The 22,781-nt window shown below is 46.9% G+C and overlaps 1 protein-coding gene across 1 annotated transcript in view; it reads right to left on the bottom strand.

Moving 5' to 3' along the window:
• Positions 1-3,279: 3,279 nt before the first annotated feature.
• The window catches only part of ankrd13a (ankyrin repeat domain 13A), a 65,596-nt gene continuing 46,094 nt past the window's right edge, over positions 3,280-22,781 (bottom strand). Inside the window, exons 13-15 of the mRNA XM_072481625.1 lie at positions 19,354-19,517; positions 10,761-10,828; positions 3,280-4,674 (exon numbers count right to left, since the gene is read on the bottom strand). Of these exons, the coding sequence (XP_072337726.1) occupies positions 4,485-4,674; positions 10,761-10,828; positions 19,354-19,517 (422 nt within the window). The 3' untranslated portion in view covers positions 3,280-4,484. The remainder of the gene's footprint in view (positions 4,675-10,760; positions 10,829-19,353; positions 19,518-22,781) is intronic.

Raw genomic sequence — 22,781 nt, 5'->3', positions numbered from 1 at the left:
AACCCACCCAGCTCCTTTGCCATTCATATTCTACCCATCGACCTGAGGCTCAACCTATCCACCCTCGGCTCTAGGACACAATAAAAATCTCCTCCCATAATCAACTGATGCCTGGCCAAGCCCGGGATTGCTGCCAGCGACCCCCTCATAAAACCAAAATCATCCCAATTCGGTACATACACACATTCATTAATACCACCGGCGTCCCTTCCAGTATCACACTCACCATCACTTATCTCCCGCCCGGGTCCCTCACTTCCTTAGCGCTCACAAAACCAGTCTTCTTGCCAACCCCCGTGACTTTGAATCAAACCCCGAGTGGAAAACCTGACCCACACATCCCTTCCTTAGCCTAACCTGGTCCTTCATGCGGAGGTGCGTCTCCTGCAAAAAGACCACCTCCACTCCTTAGGTGCGCAAAGACCCGAGATCTCTGCACCGGTCCATTGAGCCCTTGCACATTCCATGTTATCAGCTGTACTGGGGGGCTTACATTCCATTCCCTTCTACCGTCCGCCATTCTTCACCTTCTTCTGCCGGGTTTGATAACCAGCAGACATACCACTCCCGGGAGGGAACTTCGCCTCTGACCTTCAGTTACATTTTTTGTCGAAGTTGCACCCGATTTCGGGTAAAAAGAACTCATTTCTACACCTTCGAGCAGGAGCTGTCCTGTGTGTGACCACTCACACCATGGCCGCCACTCAAAGTCAGAGATGCATTTTCAGAGATTTCAGAGGAGATGATAAAAATTTGTTCGGGCAGATGCAAACATTTCCGTGACATTGCCTGAATAGCAATGAAATTTCGTTGTCCTGGGCAAGATTTATACCCAATCAATAACAGTCAGTCCCATTCTCTTCTTGATCCCTGTGGCCTACAAGTTTATTTCTCTCAAGTCCTATCCAATATCCTTTCAAAATCATTGATCACTTCAGCACACAATACTCGTTGCAGCCTAACCAGAGCTTTACAAAAGTTCAGCATAACTTCCCTGCTTTTTTCATCCAGTACCTCTGTAAATGAAGCCTAAGATCGCCTCTGCTCAATATCTCCTGCCACCTTCAAAGATCTACGCACATGATTCCCCAGGTCCCTCTACACTCTTTAGAACGGTCTATATATTTTCTCTCCCTTATCCCTTCTGTCAAAATGCATCACTTCACCCTTTCTTAAATTCCATGTGCCACTTATCTGTCCATTCTGATAGCCTATGTCCTCTATGTCGATTGATATGATAGTTTGCCACACCAAGCTTGGTATATAAAAATCTTGAAATATTCTCTACCTCAATCTCCATTTTTAAAATCTATATATCAAAAAAGCTGTGGTTCCAGCACTGATCTTGAGGAACACCACTGTCTACCACCCTCCAATATGTAAAAGAACTATTTACCATGAATTGCTGTTTTCTGTCCTTAAACCAATTGTTTTTAAAACTAAAGCCGATACTGACCTTGCTTCAAGAGCCTCAATTTGTTAACCAACCTTTTTACGTTGTCAAACATTTTCTTATAAACCATATGGACAACATCTATGCATTCTGTTCATCAATGTTCGCTGTTACTTCATCAAAAAATTCAATTCGTCAAACATTAATGCCTTCTACAAATCTGTACTGGCTCTCCTTACTAACTCAGACCTCTCAGAGAGCCTGTTAATTTTTGTTCCTGGTTATTGTTTCCAAAACCTCACCCATCATTGATGTCCAACTGGCTGGCCGCAGTTAGTAGGAATGTCTTTTAGACCCATTCTTGTAAAAACAAGTGTCACCTTTATCACTCCCAATTCTCTGGCACCACCCCCTTTTCCAGGGAAAATTTCAAGATAGGTTCTATCTCTATCCCCACTTCCTTTGGCAATCTAGGATGCAAGTCGACTCTCGAGTACCAAACCCCAGGATTGCATGCCAATCTCCCTGGAAGTTCAAACTTCTGTTGGGCAATTGACCTGCACTGGAAACCATTCAATATTCCAATTTGAATTGGTCTTCGGATGGTTCTGATTGTCTTCCAGGAATAGTTACCCAGAAAGTTTCAAAGGAATTAGAACCACTTCTAACACCGTGGTCACGATAGTATTGCCCGCCCAAATTACCCCTCCACATCTATCATCCTTCCCAACTACACCTCCCACTGATCACCCTGCCCCTCCTCCCCCACTTACCGTACACACTTACCTTGTCCCTGGCTTCTCAAAGGGCTGGTCCTTACAGCACTAGCTGCTGTATAGCAAGTAAAAGAGGAGGGGGGTGGGTGGGGGGGGGGGGGGGGGGGTTTCCTTCCCTCCACTTGCCTGCGTTTGACAGAAGGCCTTGGGAACTTGCTGTATTGCACCTTTCTCACTCGACCCACAGTCATCTAACTGTTATTGCCACTGCATGGAATTGTGGCCCATTTCTCACTTGAATTCATCTGACATGCATCATGCACTTTCTTTTTTTGGTCAATCATATTCTCGATCTCCCTCGTCACCCAAGCTTTGGCTCTCCTGCCTTTCCCTCTTGCAGAAAGGTACCCAGCCTGGACCTGAAATATCTCTTCCTTAAAGATCACCCATTGTTCCGTTAGTTTTTCTTGTGAACTGTTTTGTTCCATTTCACCCCAGTTTGGTCACCTTTCATCAATTGAAGTTAGCCTTCTTTCAACTGATTATCCATAAGCAGTAGCAGAATTGTCTCCAACAACGTGGTCTAGGAGATCCCTCACTGCCACCTACCAAAGCCAGGAGACCAACTCCGGTTCAATGTGGAGTCGAGAAGAGTATGTCAGGGCCAGCGCCAAGAGTACCTTAAAGAGGTACAGTGGAGTAACTCGCCAATGTCACTCCATCAGTATCGTCCCTGTAACCTCTACTGTGAAGAGGTTCAAGAGCAGCAATGTCACGGCAGCACCTCAAGTCACACGTCAGCCTCACTTGGACACAAATCAGCATTCCTTCAATGTCACTGGGTCAGAATCTGGGAATTCCCCACCTCACACCCACTGTGGGAATACCAGCACCGCAAGCACTGCAGTGGTTCAACGGGGACGCCCACCACCTTTAAGGAACTGCAGATAAACAATAACACAGTCTTGTTGATGTTTCTGGGTTTTCATCTGATTGCCTTTGGGAATCAGTAACTACTTATGTGGAACTTTACCTCAAAGAATCAGAAATTTTCAGCTGGGTTGAGGCTTTGACCAGGCAGATCATGTATGGTCCTAAGAAGTAAGGTTAGGCAAAATAACCTTGCTTTTAGCTTAAAGATGCAGCATCGAAAGAAACTCACTGAACAGAGGCAGTTTTTTGTTTTTAAAACTAATATAATTATTACATAATTCAGAGAAAAGGGTAAAAGCACACTTTTGAGAGCTAGTGTACAGTTTCATTTCAAAGTATAAGTTAAACATTTTCCTGAATTTATGATATATGAAATGATTAGGATAGGTTTTATTTTCCCCTCCTTTTTGAATGGAGAAAAAAATAATTTCACACTGCACCACAATCAGAGCTATGTAGGAAGATAGGAGTGTGGGGCATTGATCTCTGCAAAAACTAGAACCTGCCAAGCTCAAATGCTACATTCATCTGTTAATAGTCTGCAAACAAAGCTCAAGTGATCACTCAAAATAATCCCCCCCCCACCCCGGCTGGGTATCTTTTGAGCCAGTTACAATATTTTGCTGGTACCGGATGCCAAACGTCCTCGAGCTGATCCGGAGTAGGTATTGTTAGCTTAACTCCGCTGGAACTTAGGGGTGGAATAACGTCAAGCTTCCTGCTCCCAATCACTTTCCAGCAACCACTGTTGGGAAATGTGCATGCGCAAAGATTGCATAAGCACATGGCAATGGAGCCCTCCCCCACGTTCAAATAGTTTGCAATCACTATCTTGTCGGGCAATTGCCGTCAGGCAATAAATGTGGCTCTGTCCACATCATTCTCGGTGCAGCATTCAAGTTTAATGCAGCCTCTATGAAATTAGGAATAAGTAAAAAAGTGTTTGCATATGCAAATATCAATACATATGCAAATATCAATACATATTTTGTTGAAAGTTGTGTATATTGTCTGTTTGCTGTTTAGGAAGTTTATTTCAGTGCAGGAGGAATCTGGCTATTTCTAATCGTACAATGTCTTTTGCAGCACTTTCCAGTTAGATCAACAACAAAACCACCAGACCAGAAGACTCAATGCAATGCATTTCTGTTTGGAAACCAAAAAAAGAAATGATATTTTGGCTTCCAAGACAACTTTGCGTGTTAGGCTTGGGGATGGGAGGCTATTTCCTCACGGGAGCCGAATGTTACATTCCCTTCAGCAAATTGGATCAGGGGAGGAAAGAACTGTCAACACAATCTGCTGGCCAGATGTGGATTGTTCAGTCAGATGACAAACAGATGGAAAAAATATATACTTTTTAAGAAAAGTCAGATTAATTTCACGGTTGTAACAGATTAATAAAGTGCTGTGCACCCGTTTCAGTTGGCCATGAGGAGCCTTCATTTCTCTTGCAGAGAAAGCTCCAATATTTGCTTTAGCATAGCCTCTTCTTCTCTCCGTTTTTTCTCTTGCTCCTCGAGTTCTTTGGCAGAAAGTTCCATGGCAATTTGCAACTGAGCGTTGTAGCTGGAGTGCCTGTCCATGGAGTGATGGTTGTGGGAACTCGCTATAACACTTTCATTGATCGCCCTAGAAAAGTTGAAACCACAGAAAGATGATGGGAACACTTCAAGACTCGACAAAATAATTCAATTAAAGCAGCATTTATCCGGGCCCTCGTGGTTAATGTACCAGTCAGAAGCATCCCAATTCCAATCCTCAATCTCTATTGACTGAGCTGAGCGCTGCTGGGAAAGTAGCAGTAAAAGTTGATAAAGCCCCTGGACCTCATGTTGATCTACATCCCAGAGTGTTGAAAGGCGGTTGGGGGGGGGGGGGGCGGTGTAGAGGTAGTGGATGAGATGGTGCTAATCTTCTGGAATGGTGCCTGCAGATCAGAAGGTACCAATGTGACCCCACTACTTAAGAAAGGAGCGAGAGAGAAAACTGAACTACTGACACGTTAGCTTGACATCAGTAGTAGGAAAAATGCTAGAATTGGTTCTAAAGGAAGTGATAACTGGACACTAAATAATTGTGCGAAAGGGCAGAGTCAACATGGATTTATGAAAGGGAAATCAGGTTTGACAAACATCTTGCCCCATTGTTTTGAGGCGGTTACTAGCAGGGATAAGGGAGAGCCAGTGGATGTGGAGTATTTGGATTTTCAGAAGGCTTCGAAGGGGCAGCGTGGTGGCATAGTGGTTAGCATTGCTGCCTCACAGCACCAGGGACCCGCGCTGAATTCCGGGCAGGGGAGTGGGCCTAGATAGAATGCTCTTTCAGCGGGTCAGTGCAGACTTGATGGACCGAATGGCCTCCTTCTACACTGTAGAGATTCTATGAAGCTCCCAACTATCCCTGACTTTGTATTTTGCTCTACCCCCACGCTTCAACAGCATAAAATCCATCACATCTCTATCTCTCTTCAGCTCTGATGAAGTCATTTACACTTGAAACATTGGCTGAAATTTTCTGGCCTCTCCCGCCAGTGAGGCCTTCCAGTCCTGCTGATGGTGACCCTCCGCTGCGAATTGTCCGGTGGCAGAGGGTGCTGGTCCTGCCACTGACCAGTGGCAGGCAGCCTCTGCAAGACTTATTGTGTGGGGGCAGGGTGGGAAATCCCACCCATCAACTCTGTTTCTCTCCCCACAAATGCTTCACCTGCTTAATTTTTCCAGCACTTTCTGTTTAAAATCTTTGAGTGGATAGCACTGTGGCTTCACAGCGCCAGGGTCCTAGGTTCGATTCCCCGCTGGGTCATTGTCTGTGCGGAGTCTGCACGTTCTCCCCGTGTCTGTGTGGGTTTCCTCCGGGTGCTCCGGTTTCCTCCCACAGTCCAAAGACATGCAGGTTAGGTGGATTGGCCATGATAAACTTCCCTTAGTGACCAAAAAGGTTAGGGGGGGTTGTTGGGATGGGGTGGAAGTGAGTGCTTAAGTGGGTCGGTGCAGACTCGATGGGCCGAATGGCCTCGTTCTCCACTGTATGTTCTTTGTTCTATATCCTGTGGTTATTGGCCCACTAGTGAGCGTGTTACCAGAGGGAGATATTAGGAACTTGGGTCCAGAAATGGGATCGAAAATGTAGTAGGCCATTTAAGGGTTAACAGACTGAGGGAAATTGCTAGCAAGGTGTCAGAGGGATATGGCCTGAGTTACGTTGTCCCATTCAGACTTAAACTCGTTAAGTTGGTGTTTGACCAGCCATTAGCCTATTACAGTGTTTGATGGCCTCTTTTGTCTGTAGATGGGAGGTTAGTTGCATATCAATAGCATGGCTCTGTTCTTCTGTATAAACGGGAGTGGGAAATCAGACAGCCAAGATAACCAATGTGGGTTCAAGTCTGAACACCCCAGGAGAGAACCTTTGTTTGAGAGGCTGAGTGGAGCTCAGAGCGAGAGGGAGAAAGAAAGAATACGGTCTGAACAGGTAGAGGAGAAGGATTTGAAAAATCACAGGGAGGTCATGGAAAACTGCTCCAGAGAACGGCTTTCGAAAAGGGTTCTGAAGTAACTTCACTAACAGAAGAAAAATTGCTTTGTGAATGCAAGTATGACCTATGCCTGCCTGTAAGTGGTACGAGAGCGGCATGTTCCTTTGAAGTGCTGTTTAATTGGAACTTGTCTGGTTAAGGTTAAGAAACTACATGTAATCTGTTATTGTTAGGGTTGAAGTTTAAAAGTTCAAATATTGTTTTTCTTTTGTTTTAACAAAGTTTATTTACAAAATAACTAAGCCCTATTTCTTACATTATCACTCCTGGAATGAATCGATCTTTCTGCACCACGTTAAAACTTAAAAACCTTATGGTTCTGGTCCAGTATCATAGCCACTGCTGAGAGCTGACCAGGTGTCTGTAACAAGATGGTACAGTTTCCCTTCATTTACTCCATCAAGCTCTCTCACCTTGTCCCTGAAAGTGAAAGTGCGTGTAATTTTAGGCACTGAAAGAGCGATTGCTCAGAAGGTGTATTCCTTGGTTGCCTCCAAAACATGACTTTTGTCATTGCTTATCCTGTATTGACCTTGCCTTGATACATGCAGCCCACAGTTTCTGATCTTGAACTCACACCTGTTGAATCAATTCTGTAACAACTTCAACAATTGGCTCCACCAGTTAACTTATAAAACACACTAGTCACTGAGTACTTAAAATGGTCCTTCCACACTCAACCCTAGGGTCCAACAGCAGGACAAGTCCCAACATGTCCCAGTAAAATCCCAACTCCATCCCAGATTGGGCTAGGTCACATGACTCCTCCCTTAAAGGGTCTAGCTACTACATCCCTCCCCCTTTACGCCTCTTTTTACACATGGGAATAATTAAATTGCAAAATTGCCAAAACAGTAATGATAATGAACATTTTTACACGAATCAATCAATAACTCAGCCTGTCTGGTGATGACTTCTTACTTGTAGAGTGATGTAGCTTAAGGGACCGAGGTTCTTTTGTTAAGGTTGTTACTGTTGGCCTTACTTCAAACAGACTCTTTCCTTATACCGATGTTTCACCTTCCAATGTTTCATAGAATTTACAGTTTCCTGGGGGAATAACACTCTGGTCTGTTACTAGCAGATCCAACAGTTCATTCCTTGGACAACCCACAATGCTTCCTGCTGGCACTATTGGATCAGGTCATAACACTGGCTCTTCGGATGGCTTTCACCCACACAAGTGGTCCACGTGCTTCTTTAAAATCTTGTCCTGTACTTTAACCTCATAGGACACTGGCTCTTTTCTGGTCACACCAATTCCTGGAACCCAATTTGGTTTGTGACCGAAACTCTTCACAAGCACTGGATTCTTTATCTTGAATGCTCTTGCACTTTTGTAGTTTCTCTTCTGGTTCCTCTGACTTGTCTCCATCCTCACCACTATATTTGGAACACCAGGCTTATCGTGATCCTCAGCCGATGACCCATCAGCAGCTCAGCTGGAGAGACTCCAGTAGTCGTATGCGGGGTGACCCGATATGATGTTAGTGTTTAAAGTTGCAGGGTGGTTGCTTCTTCAAGCCAGCCTTGAAAGTCTGCTCTGCCTGCTCAGCCAGTTCACTGGTGAAGGATGGAACGGTGCCATTCTGGTAGGTGTTATTCCATTAAAAGTCATAAACTTCTGAAACTCGGCACTGGTAAAAGTCGTTCCATTGTCTGAAACAAGGCCTCTGGTACCTTGTAGATTGTGAATCACTGGCACAGCTTCTCAACTGTGGCATAAGCAATTTTGGTCTCATCTCAAACGCCTCCATCCACTTCGAATGGGTGTCCACTAACAAAAACATTGTGCCCATAAACGGGCTCACATAGTCAACATGGACCATAATAGAGGAGCAGAATTAGCCCATTCAGCCCATCGAGTCTATTCCGCCATTCAATCATGGCTGATGGGTTTATCATCCCCATTCTTCTGCCTTCTCACAGGGCTTTACCACTCTTCATTTGCAGCGCCGATGCCAGGCCACTACACATAGTTTCTTGCTAGCATCTTCATTTTAGAGTAATATTCTTCATTCCCAGTAATATTTCTCTCCCTGGCCCAGGGACCACCACTCTCAAGCACCAGAGGACAATCCCATCCAGGTCACCAATGTCTAACTTAGTGAACGTTTGACCTCCAGCCAGTTTCGCAGATAGATCTTCGATTTTGGGAAGGGGTACTTGCCCAGCTTCGCAGCCTGGTTCACCGGCGGCTTGTATTCCCGGCAGATGCGAATGGTTCTATCCGGTTTCACTACTGACACAATGGGTATTGCCCATTCTGTGAATCGCACAGGTTGAATACTTTTTACGTGTTCCACATACTATACCAATCTTCTGTAGCAGGATCCGACGGCTCTGGTTTTAAGAAAGAGGCATTTTGACTGTTCTCTTCCCTGCGCGCTGGACTTGCCCTGCAGCACTTTGCTGGTCTCTACATTGTCGCAATCTAATAACTTCAAGAATTAGCTCCAACAGTTAACTTATAAAACACAATGATTTATTACAACTATGAACAACTATTTACAGAGCGCTTAAAATGGTCTTTCCATGCTCAGCTCTAGGATCCAACAGCCATGACAAGTCCCAACACGTCCTATTGAAATCCCAATCCCAATTACATCCCAGATTGGACGAGTGGGCCACATCGCTCAGAGAACCCCTTAAAGGGGCTATCTACCATAAACTCCACCCAGGCAAATGAAGTGACTCAATAGCAAAGGGACGTATGAGAAACATCAGCACCCTCAGTTAACAAACGTCCTGCGTGAAATTGTCCAATTTTGAGAGGAAGAATAAAAAGGAAGTATATTTATCTAAATGATGAGACATTGCAGAGCCCTGAGGTGCAGAGGGACCTGAATGTCCGCGGGCACAAATAGGAAAAGATCAGTATTCAGGTGCAGCCAGTAATTAGTAAAACAAATAGGGTGTTATCATTTATTATGAAGGGAACTAAATACAAGAGTAGGATGAAGTGACATTTCATTTATATAGAGCATTGGTGAGACCACATCTGGAGTTGTATGTACAGTTACGGTCTCCTTTTGTAAGGAAGGATGTAAATGTGTTGGAAGCAGTTCAGAGAAGGTTTACTAGATTAATACCAGGAATGGACGGGTTGTTTTATGAGGAAAGGTTGGACAGGCTTGTATCCACTAGAGTTTAGAAGAGTAAAAGGCAACTTGATTGCAACATAAGGGATCTTGGGGAATCTTGACAGGATGGATATGAAGAGGACGTCTCCTCTTGTGGAAGACACTAGAACTAGGGGTCACTGTTTAAAAATAAGGGATCACCCATTTCAGACAGAGATGAGGATAACTTTTTCTCCGAGGGTTGTGAACGTCTTTGGCACTCCCTTCCTCAAAAGGCACTCAAAGCAGGGTCTTCAAATATTTTTAAGGCAAGAGGCAGATAGATTCTTGATAAGCAAGAGGGTGAAAGGTTATCAGGGGGTAGATGGGAATGTGCTGTTGAGGTTACAATCAGAAAAGCCTTGATCTTATTGAATGACAGAGCAGGCCTGAGGGGCCGAGAGGCCTACTCCAGCTCCTAATGCGTTGGTGTGCCTGTTCCCAATTGCCGTACAATTCAACGTCAACTTTGTGTGCCTATCACCCAAATCCAGCTGCTCCAGTTACAGGCCGAGCCTCACACAAGCAGAGTATTTCCGTGGTTGGGGTGGGAGGGAAATGAGGAGAAAGGGAAAAAGTTACCGCTCATCAGACACCATTGTGAAAGTAAATGTCCCCCCACATCCTGGCGAATAACAACGCACATTTTCATAGCACCCATGACATGGTGAAAACCTGACAAGGTGCTTCACATGAGCCTTGCAAGACAAAATTTCACTCCACGCCTCAAGTAGATATTAGAATGTGATCTTCCTGCACACCTGACTCCCGAATGTCAAGGGTGGAGAGGGAAAATATAACTGTGTGAATAAAAATTAAAATAGTTGGTTCAACAAAGTTGGATTGTATAATATTCTGAGAGTTCGATATGCTGTACCCAGACCTGGAGGTAGTCTTTCTCCCCATCTCTCTTTGCAAATTTCTGAATTTACCATAGGAAAGAGGGAAAACGCCTAGCTCACTTTCTGCTCTTTGCAGATTTCAGTACCAACCAAAAATGGAGGAGGGAAAACACTTCCCCCAAAAAAGGAATTTTTTTGAAAAATTACATTCCTTACCTTGCACTATCTTGATTCAAGTTTTGCTCCAGCTGTAAAGTCCTGCTGGGTGGCGTCTCCCATGCAGCCTAAAACACAAGAGCACCAAGTGTCACTTTTAATTGCTCCCAATTCCATAAAGCTATTCACGTTTCCTTAATGAATTTTGTCAGGATTTCAAGTATTGGAGAATGGATGATTTTGGCACACACAATTGTGTAACCTCATAATTGTAATGTTTTGGGACTTTTTTTAATTTAAAGGTGAAATGTAGATCTGTTCTGAAGTCTGGGAAGAAGGTGCCAAATGTTTAAACCTGGACACAAGGCAGCAGGCTGGATGCTAAGAGTGGATAGTGTTGCTCTTATTAGCCTTAGTTTATTAGCTCTAATTCTGTCACCTTTGCTCACAAATCGGCAGGTATCTTTCTGATACCGCCACGTGGTTCAAGTTATGATTAATAATGCAGCACACCGCTTAGTAAGAATTAAATCAACGGTCATTTATTATATACAGCAATTAATACTTGTACAGTAATGCTACTTCTAGACTAATACCAACAATTAACAGGCCAATACTTAACTTTAGGAATGGCCCACCAGGTCAGGGAAACAAATGTTATTTCCGAATTGGTCCTGAGCCCGTGGGATTCAAAGGCTGATAAAGGTCGATGGTTAGGAGTGTCTATCGGGTAGCGATCGCTGGAGTCAAACTTACTGTTTCTTTGTCGAAGGTTCTTGCGAAGGTTGCGAGCAGGAAGAGAAGGGTCGATCTGAACTTGGCCCCTATTTTTATAGTTCCTAGGGGCTTCCCGCCTCTCGGGGCGGATCTTGACCCTGGTTCCAAGTGATTGGACTTGGTCCCAATCACTCGGTTCGATATGCTCCAATAATGGGGCATTCCTTGATCGGGGGGTGGTTGCCCACCTTTCTTTGTGTTAGCCTCTCTTGGTGCCGAGAGGTCTGGAGTAGCTTTACAAATGTTAATGTATAGCAATTGTTCCTGGGGATGGCTGTTTACTATGCAGATGGCTGGATTGTTGTGATGTTAATGGCTGCATGATTTGATCTGCCTGGCTTCCCCCAGAGGCAAATACACTGTTTTACCTGCAGTCGTCCGTTTGAGTCCTGTTGGCTGATTTTCCCATCAGCCTCTGCCGTTCGTCATTTTGGATCGGGATTTGACCAATTTAATCGGGAAGCAGCCATTTTACGTGGCTGCGTTAGGATCACATAAATTTGTTTCTTCCATTCCCTGACCGGGGGGGACACCTCCTACATGGCCACTGCTCTGACCCTAGCTATGCACAAAATTTTACCTAAAAATTCTAAGGGCGCTATGTCAGGCATTAAAATTTAACCTAGGAACCTCTAATTTTACCTCAATACTCTATACTCACTAAACATTGCATTATCCTATCTTCCTAAAATATACAACAACAATCACAACATTTAATATACTCTTTCCTGGCTTGGCAGTCAAGCTCAGGATCATACATTTTTTTTTTTTTTCATGAAAAGTTTTGTACATCTCTTTATTTACAGTAATAACGCAAGTGAATGCTCTTTATTATTTCGTTTATCAATCGCGGGGGGTCTGGGGTTTGGTCATAACCGAATATAGGGGATGAAATGAAATGAAAATCGCTTATTGTCACAAGTAGGCTTCAATGAAGTTACTGTGAAAAGCTCCTAGTCGCCACATTCCGGCGCCTGTTCGGGGAGGCTGTTACGGGAATTGAACCGTGCTGCTGGCCTGCCTTGGTCTGCTTTCAAAGCCAGCGATTTAGCTCTGAGCTAAACGAATTGAACTGTGCTAAACGAATTGAACGGATCCGATATACCGGGGTTCGAGCGCGGTACGCTCTCCTTCGCCATTTGCGGAGGCGCATAGTCTGCACTACACAGCAGAGTATCGCCACCACCAACAGTGCTTTGATTACGTAAGACAGGGAGTACCAGGTTATGAACCTGGCACACCAGAATAATGCAGCGTGGCTGGTGACTGGGCCCTCGGTACTGCGGGGCAGTGAAACATTAACGGCAGGGGGGTTTGAAGTAATGGAGTCCGCGTTCCCGCGCAACCAAATGTTCATCAAAAAGATTTTGGTCACGATGAAAGAAGTCCTCATGGCTGTCCTCTTTCTTTTTCTTTCTTTGTGTTCTGTTTTCTCCGGTCCTGGAGCTTCTGGAGTTCTGTAAAACAAGCATATTATCTGTAACTACCTTGGTATAATATCTGGTACGTTAGTGTGTCTGTCCTTCTTGGGGCCAATTAAACCCTTATAATTGGTCACTATATGTGACTCCCCCATTTTTTTTTCAAAACAAATGTTAGGACACGGCACACTTCCCAATGGTGAACCAGTGCTAAGTTTATCATCCAAATGTACCTGGATGTAAATAGCATGAGGCAGCAACCCAAGGGTCGCCTAAATAAATAAAACTGTTTTGAAAGGAAAAGGTTGAATGAGGTGTGTATGGGCCGCGACGGGTAAGATTTGGATGGAGTCCCCGGATAGGACGGCTACCAATACCGTATGTCCCCTACCCGAGCGTTTTTGACCAGCGGGGGGGGGGGGGTCCCCCAGGCAGGGCGGGTCTCACGCCGTTTCTCCACTGCCTGAGCAACCGACAAGAGCGGGCAAAAATGTAGTCATCATGGTGGGGTTGCTGCTGTGATTCTACCCTCGAATCAGATCGGGCGTCTGGCACTCGAACCAGTACCAGCTGAAAAGCTAGTTCCTCTGAACGAGCGTGTGGTCTGCTGACCAGGTATCTGCAGATAAGCTAGTTCCGCTGAACAAGCGTCTGGTCTGTTGACCAGGTATCTGTGGACAAGTTGGTACCGCTGAACAAGCGTCTGGCCGCGGTGGGTGTCCGTTGGAAAGAGCTAAAAGGTTTCAGGTGAATGGGTGTGTGACGGTGAGAAACATTCTCCTGTCGGACGAACAACACTTAAACAAAACATACAAACAACATAAAACATCCTGCAGGTTCCATCAGAATACGGGACATTGTAAATCCCATTTGGGCTGGGGTGTAATTAGCATATGGAGGGAGTGCAGCGTGACCGAAGAAGAAAGGAAGGAGGAGTGAAACAAAGATGAAGTGGCCTTGCTGAGGTAACGCTGCCATGAGAAGTGGTGGGTAAGCGCTCACAGTTTGCATGGGGCAGCTGGGACCTTGTAGCTGCTGTGGGTGGTGTTCTCCTTCATATCTGGGGGCTAGTCTAGCTGGTGGGGGTCTCCTGCAATCTCGGGCGAAGTGTCCTGGCTGCCCACAGTTGTAACATGACCCCTGGGGCACATAAGGTGGAGCAGGCTCTCTGGTGCATTGTTCCCTTGGGTGTGGTTCCCTGGGTGGGGGGTCGGGGCTGTTGGTGTCTTTGCTGGTTCGGGGGGCATTTGTGGGCTGGTTCCATTGCAGTTTCAGGGTGGCTTGGCATTCCCGTGCGTAATGTCCTAATTGTCCGCAATTATAACATTCCGGTGGTTTCTGGGGGGTGCTGTTGCTTCCTTCGTTTACCCATGCGGGGTTCTGGTGCATTTTAACTGGATGCATGTCTGCCTGCTCTTCCTCGGGTTCCCTAACTGCGGGTCTGTCTGCTTCTGCCTGCTGTTCTTCGGGATTTTTAACTGCGGGTTTGCTTTGTACAGACTGCTCCCAGGCGCGGGACAATCTTTTTAAAACCCATTTCTCATTGTGGGCTTCCTCTGAGGGGGTCATAATTCATACAGGCTTTTTGTCCTGCCTCTGTGGCATGGGAGATAAGGGTGCGGGTCCATTTGGCCATACCATCTTGGGACAAATGGGCACGTTCTAAATTTCCAAAAACTGCAGTGAAATGAATCCACAGGCGTCCAGCAAACGCTGTGGGGCGTTCTGTCTTTTCCTGCCTGCACTTATTGAGGCCTTCTACGGGGTCACCCCGGTTATACCCGATCGCATCCAGGATCGCGGTATGCATTTCTGCAAGGTTGCCTCCTCCTACATTCTGTGGATTGGGAAGGGCTGCTGTTACCGACGGATCTAAACTTAGAACCATGAGCTTTACATGCTCCCTCTCGTCCAGGACGTACATGTGCGCCTGGCGTCTAACTGTGGCAAAGAACTGGTGGGGGTCTGAGCTGGGGAGGAACGGTGTGACCCTCTCACACGCATCCCGTAATTGGGTCACTGTTAAGGGGGTGGAATATAGATATGCAGCATCGTCCGGTGTGGCTGTGCGGAGGGTGGTTACAGGGTTCATTGGAGCCTGAACTACCTGCTGTGTGGGGGGTTGGGGTGCTTTTCTCCTTTGGGGCTTTTCCTGCGCACATGTTCCCTGAACATATCTCTGCGCTGTTTCTTGTAACTCTTCCCAATCAGGGCCGTCTTCCTGGTCTAACTTTTCCCCAAAGGTTTCTTGAAATCCCTTTTGGACAGAAAGCAGTGATTGCAGGTCTGCAATTTGCTTCCGGCACTTTGCATGGTCTATTGTACTCTGCCTTTGTTCCGTGGTTGCAGCGTGGAGCGCTCTCAAGGCTGCCTTGAGATCACTACATTGTTTTTGTAGCGTCTCCACCTGCTTCTCTGTTTCTTTCTTTACCAGGACTGCACGCTGTGTGTCCTGATAAGCCTTTTCATACTGGGACTGGAAACTACTCAAATGCGCCAGACAAGACTGGTGACCTCGTTTGGCGTCAGCCACCTCTTCGTCCTTTGCTGCTAATTTCCTTCTTAATTCCAGGTTCTCTTTCTCAACCTCGCATACAGCGACTTTACTCATACGATGTATGCCTTCTATTTATTTGCGGAGCATCCTGACGACCTCCTCTGTGCCTCGCAATTGTGCCAGACAGGACACGATTGCCATCGGCTTGCGCGCTTTTGCTAAGCTCGTCTTATGAATTTCACTCATGTTCTCCCACCAAGTATGCCCTATACTCCCGGGACCGGAGTCGTCATTATTACAGAAACCGCTCCACACGGCCATCCTTTGCCCTGTCGAAATTTCCGAATTTCCACTTCACAAATGGGACACTGTCCCACTTTAATGCTGCTTGTCGCTGCGACCGCAAATTCCTCGGGGTTCATGAGGTGCTGCATTGCCTGCATGGCCATCTCTCCTATCCGCTTGCTTCGTTTAAATTTGGAATAGGGGGCTAAGGCGGTGTTGAAATTGCGGGTACGGCTTGCGCTAATTTCCGAAAATACAGACTTCCGACAGTTTTGACGCAACAAAAATCTATCAGTTTCACCTTATAGCCCTGTTAGTTACGCATGCATACACACACTTCTGAATTTTGACTATTAATCAGAACTGCTTGAACACTTGTGTTTTTTTTGTTTCCAATTGGATTCTAATTCAAAATTTCTTGGGTTCTCCTGGAGTGGTTTTCCACTTCTAGATCGGGTCCCGGCAGGATGTCGCTAAAATGTTGCTCTTATTAGCCTTAGTTTTATTAGCTCTAATTCTGTCACCTTTGCTCACGAGTCAGCAGGTATCTTTCTGATACCGCCACGTGGTTCAAGTTCAAGTTATGATTAATAATGCAGCACACCGCTTAGTAAGAATTAAATCAACGGTCATTTATTATATACAGCAATTAATACTTATACAATAATGCTACTTCTAGACTAATACCAACAATTAACAGGCCAATACTTAACTTTAGGAATGGCCCACCAGGTCAGGGAATCAAATGTTTTTTCCGAATTGGTCCTGAGCCCGTGGGATTCAAAGGCTGATAAAGGTCGATGGTTAGGAGTGTCTATCGGGTAGCGATCGCTGGAGTCAAACTTACTGTTTCTTTGTCGAAGGTTCTTGCGAAGGTTGCGAGCAGGAAGAGAAGGGTCGATCTGAACTTGGCCCCTATTTTTATAGTTCCTAGGGGCTTCCCGCCTCTCGGAGCGGATCTTGGCCCTGGTTCCAAGTGATTGGACTTGGTCCCAATCACTCGGTTCGATATGCTCCAATAATGGGGCATTCCTTGATCGGGGGGTGGTTGCCCACCTTTCTTTGTGTTAGCCTCTCTTGGTGCCGAGAGGTCTGGAGTAGCTTTACAAATGTTAATGTATAGCAATTGTTCCTGGGGATGGCTGTTTACTATGCAGATGGCTGGATTGTTGTGATGTTAATGGCTGCATGATTTGATCTGCCTGGCTTCCCCCAGAGGCGAATACACTGTTTTACCTGCAGTCGTCCGTTTGAGTCCTGTTGGCTGATTTTCCCATCAGCCTCTGCCGTTCGCCATTTTGGATCGGGATTTGACCAATTTAATCGGGAAGCAGCCATTTTACGTGGCTACAATAGACTGAGAGTCTCCAAGGTCCCAGAAAGTGTTCAGAATGTCAGGTGGCAAACTGTTATGCTTTAAACTGCCCATTCACTTCCAAGATGAAATAGAGTTGGGCTCTCAAGGGTGGCAAATCAGCATCTCTACCTGGATACAATGCCTATGTGATTCATGTTGCCATGCAGATGGGCTTTGAGAGGCAAGCGATTTTGAAGATGTCACTGAAAACTCAGTCCACGTTGGTTTGTCGGGATATGGGAAAGGGAGAGCAGCCAACGACAGTATGATGCTTTTCATTCACCACTCAGGAATACAGGTGGGAGCTCACGCTCGGAATGAAAAGACAGAATTTATGAAGTTAGAACAGGCTGGAAGATCACCTGGCATGTGCTGGAAGAAAGATCTCTCGGGGAAGACCCTCATTGTGAAAGATGGTTCTAAGATCAAAGATTTCCAGGCGGGGAAAGGAAAAGACCAGAAGTAAACCCTCAGGAACTAAGAATCATCCTGGTCTGGTTCTGGGAAAATTGAACTTGTATTTATTGGGAAGGTGTGATGTATATCTACGAAGTCTATTTTGGATGGTGTTTTAAAAAAAAAAAAAGGGGACCGATCTGTTTTGTTGTTTAAAGTATAAGTTGTCTACAAAGAGAGTGTTTTATTATTAGTGATTTTAGTCTTTTGTTAAAGTAGACATCTTACAATATAAAATCTTGTCACGTCACTCTTTCAGCTCTTAACTGGAAGTTCGAATATATTTTTTAGTCATCAGTCTCTACCGAGATTATAACACACATCTTAAGGGACTATTATACAGGGTTTTGTGCAGGGTTCTGACTCTCATCTGAGTCAGAAAGCAAAGAAACATACTTTTGCACATAATCAGTACAATATTTCAGCTCACATGTTAATTTGATCCGTACCCATTTGTTCAGGTAGATGCTAGAGATGCCTTGCCATCGCTGAAGTGAAGAGTGGGAAGTTCATGATGGCCTGGCCAACAGTCCCCAACACCACCAAGACAGAACACCGGCTTACTTATTCACTTGGGCGGCACAGTAGCACAGTGGTTAGCATTGCTACTTCACAGAACCCAGAGTCCCAGGTTCGATTCCTGGCTTGGGTCACTGTCTGTGCGGAGTCGGCACGTTCTCCCCGTGTCTGTGTGGGTTTTCTCCGGGTGCTCCGCTTTCCTCCCACAAATCCTGAATGACGTGCTGACTTTGAATTTTTGGAAAATGGTGCAAGACGTTTTGGAAGAAAACGTTTTAAACTGCTTGAGTTTGAGGGCAGCACGGTAGCATTGTGGATAGCACAATTGCTTCACAGCTCCAGGGTCCCAGGTTCGATTCCGGCTTGGGTCACTGGCTGTGCGGAGTCTGCACATCCTCCCAGTGTATGCGTGGGTTTCCTCCGGGGCCTCCGGTTTCCTCCCACAGTCCAAAGATGTGCAGGTTAGGTGGATTGGCCATGATAAACTGCCCAGAGTGTCCAAAATTGCCCTTAGTGTTGGGTGGGGTTACTGGGTTATGGGGATAGGGTGGAGGTGTTGACCTAGGGTAGGGTGCTCTTTCCAAGAGCTTGTGCAGACTCGATGGGCCGAATGGCCTCCTTCTGCACTGTAAATTCTATGATAAGTCTATGATGTCATAAGTGGAAGAGGTCTGAGCCACTTTTTAAACAATTATAAAAGAGCAGAGCTGTGGGCCTGGGTCCGATGCCTCACCTCAGGCTCAATGCAGTTGGACTTCCTTTTCTGCTTCAAGAATAAAATTCCAGATTCTCACTTCAGATTGTTCTCCAGGATCCTTCTTTCTTTTAAAAAAATAAATAAATTTAGAGTACCCAATTATTTTTTTTGTCCCAATTAAGGAGCAATTTAGCGTGGCCAATCCAGCCAACCAGCACATCTTTGGGTTGTGGAGGTGAAACCGACATAGACATGGGGAGAATGAGCAAACTCCACACTGACAGTGACCCAGAGCCGGGATTCGAACCCGGGTCCTCAGTGCCGTAGTCCCAGTGCTAACCACTGCGCCACATGCTGCCCCTTCCAGGATCCTTCTTGGGAATGGATGTGTGCGTGGACATTAGTTGTGGTATTAACTCTGATGGATTACACAGGCACAAAACTGGCTAGCCTCAAATACAAAAAAAAAACAGCTGATACTTGGCTGGCTATCATTTAATACCCACAGAACTGTACTCTAGCATCAGAGACAGCCGAGTAGACAATGTTGTGGCAAGGATCGGGAGGGGGCGGTGGCGGAGTGAAAGGAGGGGGGAGAGAAAGTCAGTGTCCCATTACAAGTCTAGGCACAATTTCACACTCACTTCACCACCATCAGGCCAGGAATCCAGCATGCTCTGCTGAATTGCAAACTGGATCAGCTGATCGTTCTCATCTTCAACTCCAGGCACCGCATTCCTACCATTACCCCGGATATGGTAATTTTCTGGTATGGCAAAAACGGATGGATCCACTTTAAACGGAGAGGCTGCAGAGAGCGGCATATTGTACAGATTAACTCCACAAACAGCAACCTGGCACCTTAACTGCTTGAGGTGTGGGCGGGAGGGAGAGAGAGATCAAGAAAGGGGGTGGGCGGGAGGGAGAGAGATCGAGAAACGGAGGGGGGGGTGAGAGCGAGCGAGTGGGAGGTAGAGGAGAGCGAGGGGGGAGCGCGGGGCGAGGGGAGGGAGCGCGGGCGAGGGGAGGGAGCGCGGGCGAGGGGAGGGAGCGCGGGCGAGGGGAGGGAGCGCGGGCGAGGGGAGGGAGCGCGGGCGAGGGGAGGGAGCGCGGGCGAGGGGAGGGAGCGCGGGCGAGGGGAGGGAGCGCGGGCGAGGGGAGGGAGCGCGGGCGAGGGGAGGGAGCGCGGGCGAGGGGAGGGAGCGCGGGCGAGGGGAGGGAGCGCGGGCGAGGGGAGGGAGCGCGGGCGAGGGGAGGGAGCGCGGGCGAGGGGAGGGAGCGCGGGCGAGGGGAGGGAGCGCGGGCGAGGGGAGGGGGCGCGGGCGAGGGGAGGGGGCGCGGGCGAGGGGAGGGGGCGCGGGCGAGGGGGCGAGGGAGCGCGGGCGAGGGAGCGCGGGCGAGGGAGCGCGGGCGAGGGAGCGCGGGCGAGGGAGCGCGGGCGAGGGAGCGCGAGCGAGGGAGCGCGGGCGAGGGAGCGCGGGCGAGGGAGCGCGGGCGAGGGAGCGCGGGCGAGGGAGCGCGGGCGAGGGAGCGCGGGCGAGGGAGCGCGGGCGAGGGAGCGCGGGCGAGGGGGTGGAGAGCGGGGAGGAGGAGTCTAGCGAGGAGGAGATCAAGCGAGGGGGAGGAGGAGGGGAGAGAAAAAGGGGGAGGAGGAGAGAGAAAGGGGGAGGAACATAGAACATAGAGCATTACAGCGCAGTACAGGCCCTTCGGCCCTCGATGTTGCGCCGACTTGTGAAACCACTCTAAAGCCCATTTACACTATTCCCTTATCGCCCACATGTCTATCCAATGACCATTTGAATGCCCTTAGTGTTGGCGAGTCCACTACTGTTGCAGGCAGGGCATTCCACGCCCTTACTACTCTCGGAGTAAAGAACATACCTCTGACATCTGTCCTATATCTATCTCCCCTCAATTTAAAGCTTTGTCCCCTCGTGCTAGACATCACCCTCCGAGGAAAAAGGCTCTCACTGTCCACCCTATCCAATCCTCTGATCATCCTGTATGCCTCAATTAAGTCACCTCTTAACCTTCTTCTGTCTAATGAAAACAGCCTCAAGTCCCTCAGCCTTTCCTCATAAGATCTTCCCTCCATACCAGGCAACATTCTGGTAAATCTCCTCTGCACCCTTTCCAATGCTTCCACATCCTTCCTATAATGCGATGACCAGAATTGCACGCAATACTCTAAATGCGGCCGCAGCAGAGTTTTGTACAGCTTCAACATGACCTCATGGCTCCGAAACTCAATCCCTCTACCAATAAAAGCTAACACACCGTACGCCTTCTTAACAACCCTCTCAACATGGGTGGCAACTTTCAGGGATCTATGTACATAGACACCGAGATCTCTCTGCTCATCCACACTGCCAAGAATCTTACCATTAGCCCAGTACTCAGTCTTCCTGTTATTCCTTCCAAAATGAATCACCTCACACTTTTCTGCATTAAACTCCATTTGCCACCTCTCAGCCCAGCGCTGCAGCTTATCTATGTCCCTCTGTAACTTGTAACATCCTTCCGCACTGTCCACAACTCTGCCGACTTTAGTGTCATCTGCAAATTTACTCACCCATCCTTCTACGCCCTCCTCCAGGTCATTTATAAAAATGACAAACAGCAGTGGCCCCAAAACAGATCCTTGTGGTACACCACTAGTAATTGTACTCCAGTCTGAACATTTCCCATCAACCACCACCCTTTGTCTTCTTCCAGCTAGCCAATTTCTGATCCAAACTGATAAATCACCCTGAATCCCATGCCTCCGTATTTTCTGCAGTAGCCTACAGTGGGGAACCTTATCAAACGCTCTACTGAAATCCATATGCATCACATCAACTGCTTTATCCTCATCCACCTGCTTGGTCACCTTGTCAAAGAACTCAATAAGGTTTGTGAGGCACGACCTACCCTTCACAAAACCGTGTTGACTATCTCTAATCAAATTATTCCAATCCAGATGATTATACATCCTATCTCTTATAAACCTTTCCAAGATTTTGCCCACAACAGAAGTAAGGCTCACTGGTCTATAGTTACCGGGGTTGTCTCTACTCCCCTTGAACAAGGGGACAACATTTGCTATCCTCCAGTCTTCTGGCACTATTCCTGTAGACAAAGATGACTTAAAGATCAAAGCCGAAGGTTCAGCAATCTCCTCCCCATCTTCCCAGAGAATCCCAGGATAAATCCCATCCGGCCCAGGGCACTTATCTATTTTCACACTTTCCAGAATTGCTGACACCTCCTCCTTATGAAACTCAAGCCCTTCTAGTCTAGTAGCCTGAATCTCAGTATTCTCCTCGACAACATTGTCTTTTTCCTGTGTGAATACTGACGAAAAATATTCATTTAGCACCTCTCCTATCTCCTCGGACTCCACGCACAACTTCCCACTACTGTCCTTGACTGGCCCTACTCTTACCCTAGTCATTCTTTTATTCCTGACATATCTATGGAAAGCTTTAGGATTATCCTTGATCCTACCTGCCAAAGACTACTCATGTCCCCTCCTGGCTCTTCTTAGCTCTCTCTTTAGGTCCTTCCTAACTAACTTGTAACTCTCGAGCGCCCTAACTGAACCTTCATGTCTCATCTTTACATAAGCCTCCTTCTTCCTCTTGACAAGTGTTTCGACTGCTTTAGTAAACCACGGTTCCCTTGCTCGACCACTTCCTCCCTGCCTGACAGGTACATACTTATCAAGGACACGCAGTAGCTGTTCCTTGAACAAGCTCCACATTTCCATTGTGCCCACCCCCTGCAGTTTTCCTCTCCATCCGATGCATCCTAAGTCTTGCGTCATCGCATCATAATTGCCTTTCTCCCAGATATAACTCTTGCCCTGCAGTATATACCTATCCCTTTCCATCACTAAAGTAAACGTAATAGAATTGTGGTCACTATCACCAAAGTGCTCACCTACCTCCAAATCTAACACCTGTCCTGGTTCATTACCCAGTACCAAATCCAATATGGCCTCGCCCCACGTTGGCCTATCTACATACTGTGTCAGGAAACCATCCTGCACACATTGGACAAAAACGGACCCATCTAAAGTACTCGAACC

This window comes from Scyliorhinus torazame, chromosome 1 (genome assembly GCF_047496885.1).
Source record: "Scyliorhinus torazame isolate Kashiwa2021f chromosome 1, sScyTor2.1, whole genome shotgun sequence".
Lineage (NCBI taxonomy): Eukaryota > Metazoa > Chordata > Chondrichthyes > Carcharhiniformes > Scyliorhinidae > Scyliorhinus > Scyliorhinus torazame.
Note: the sequence above shows the minus strand (reverse complement) of the source record. Positions and strands in the feature narration are given on the sequence as shown.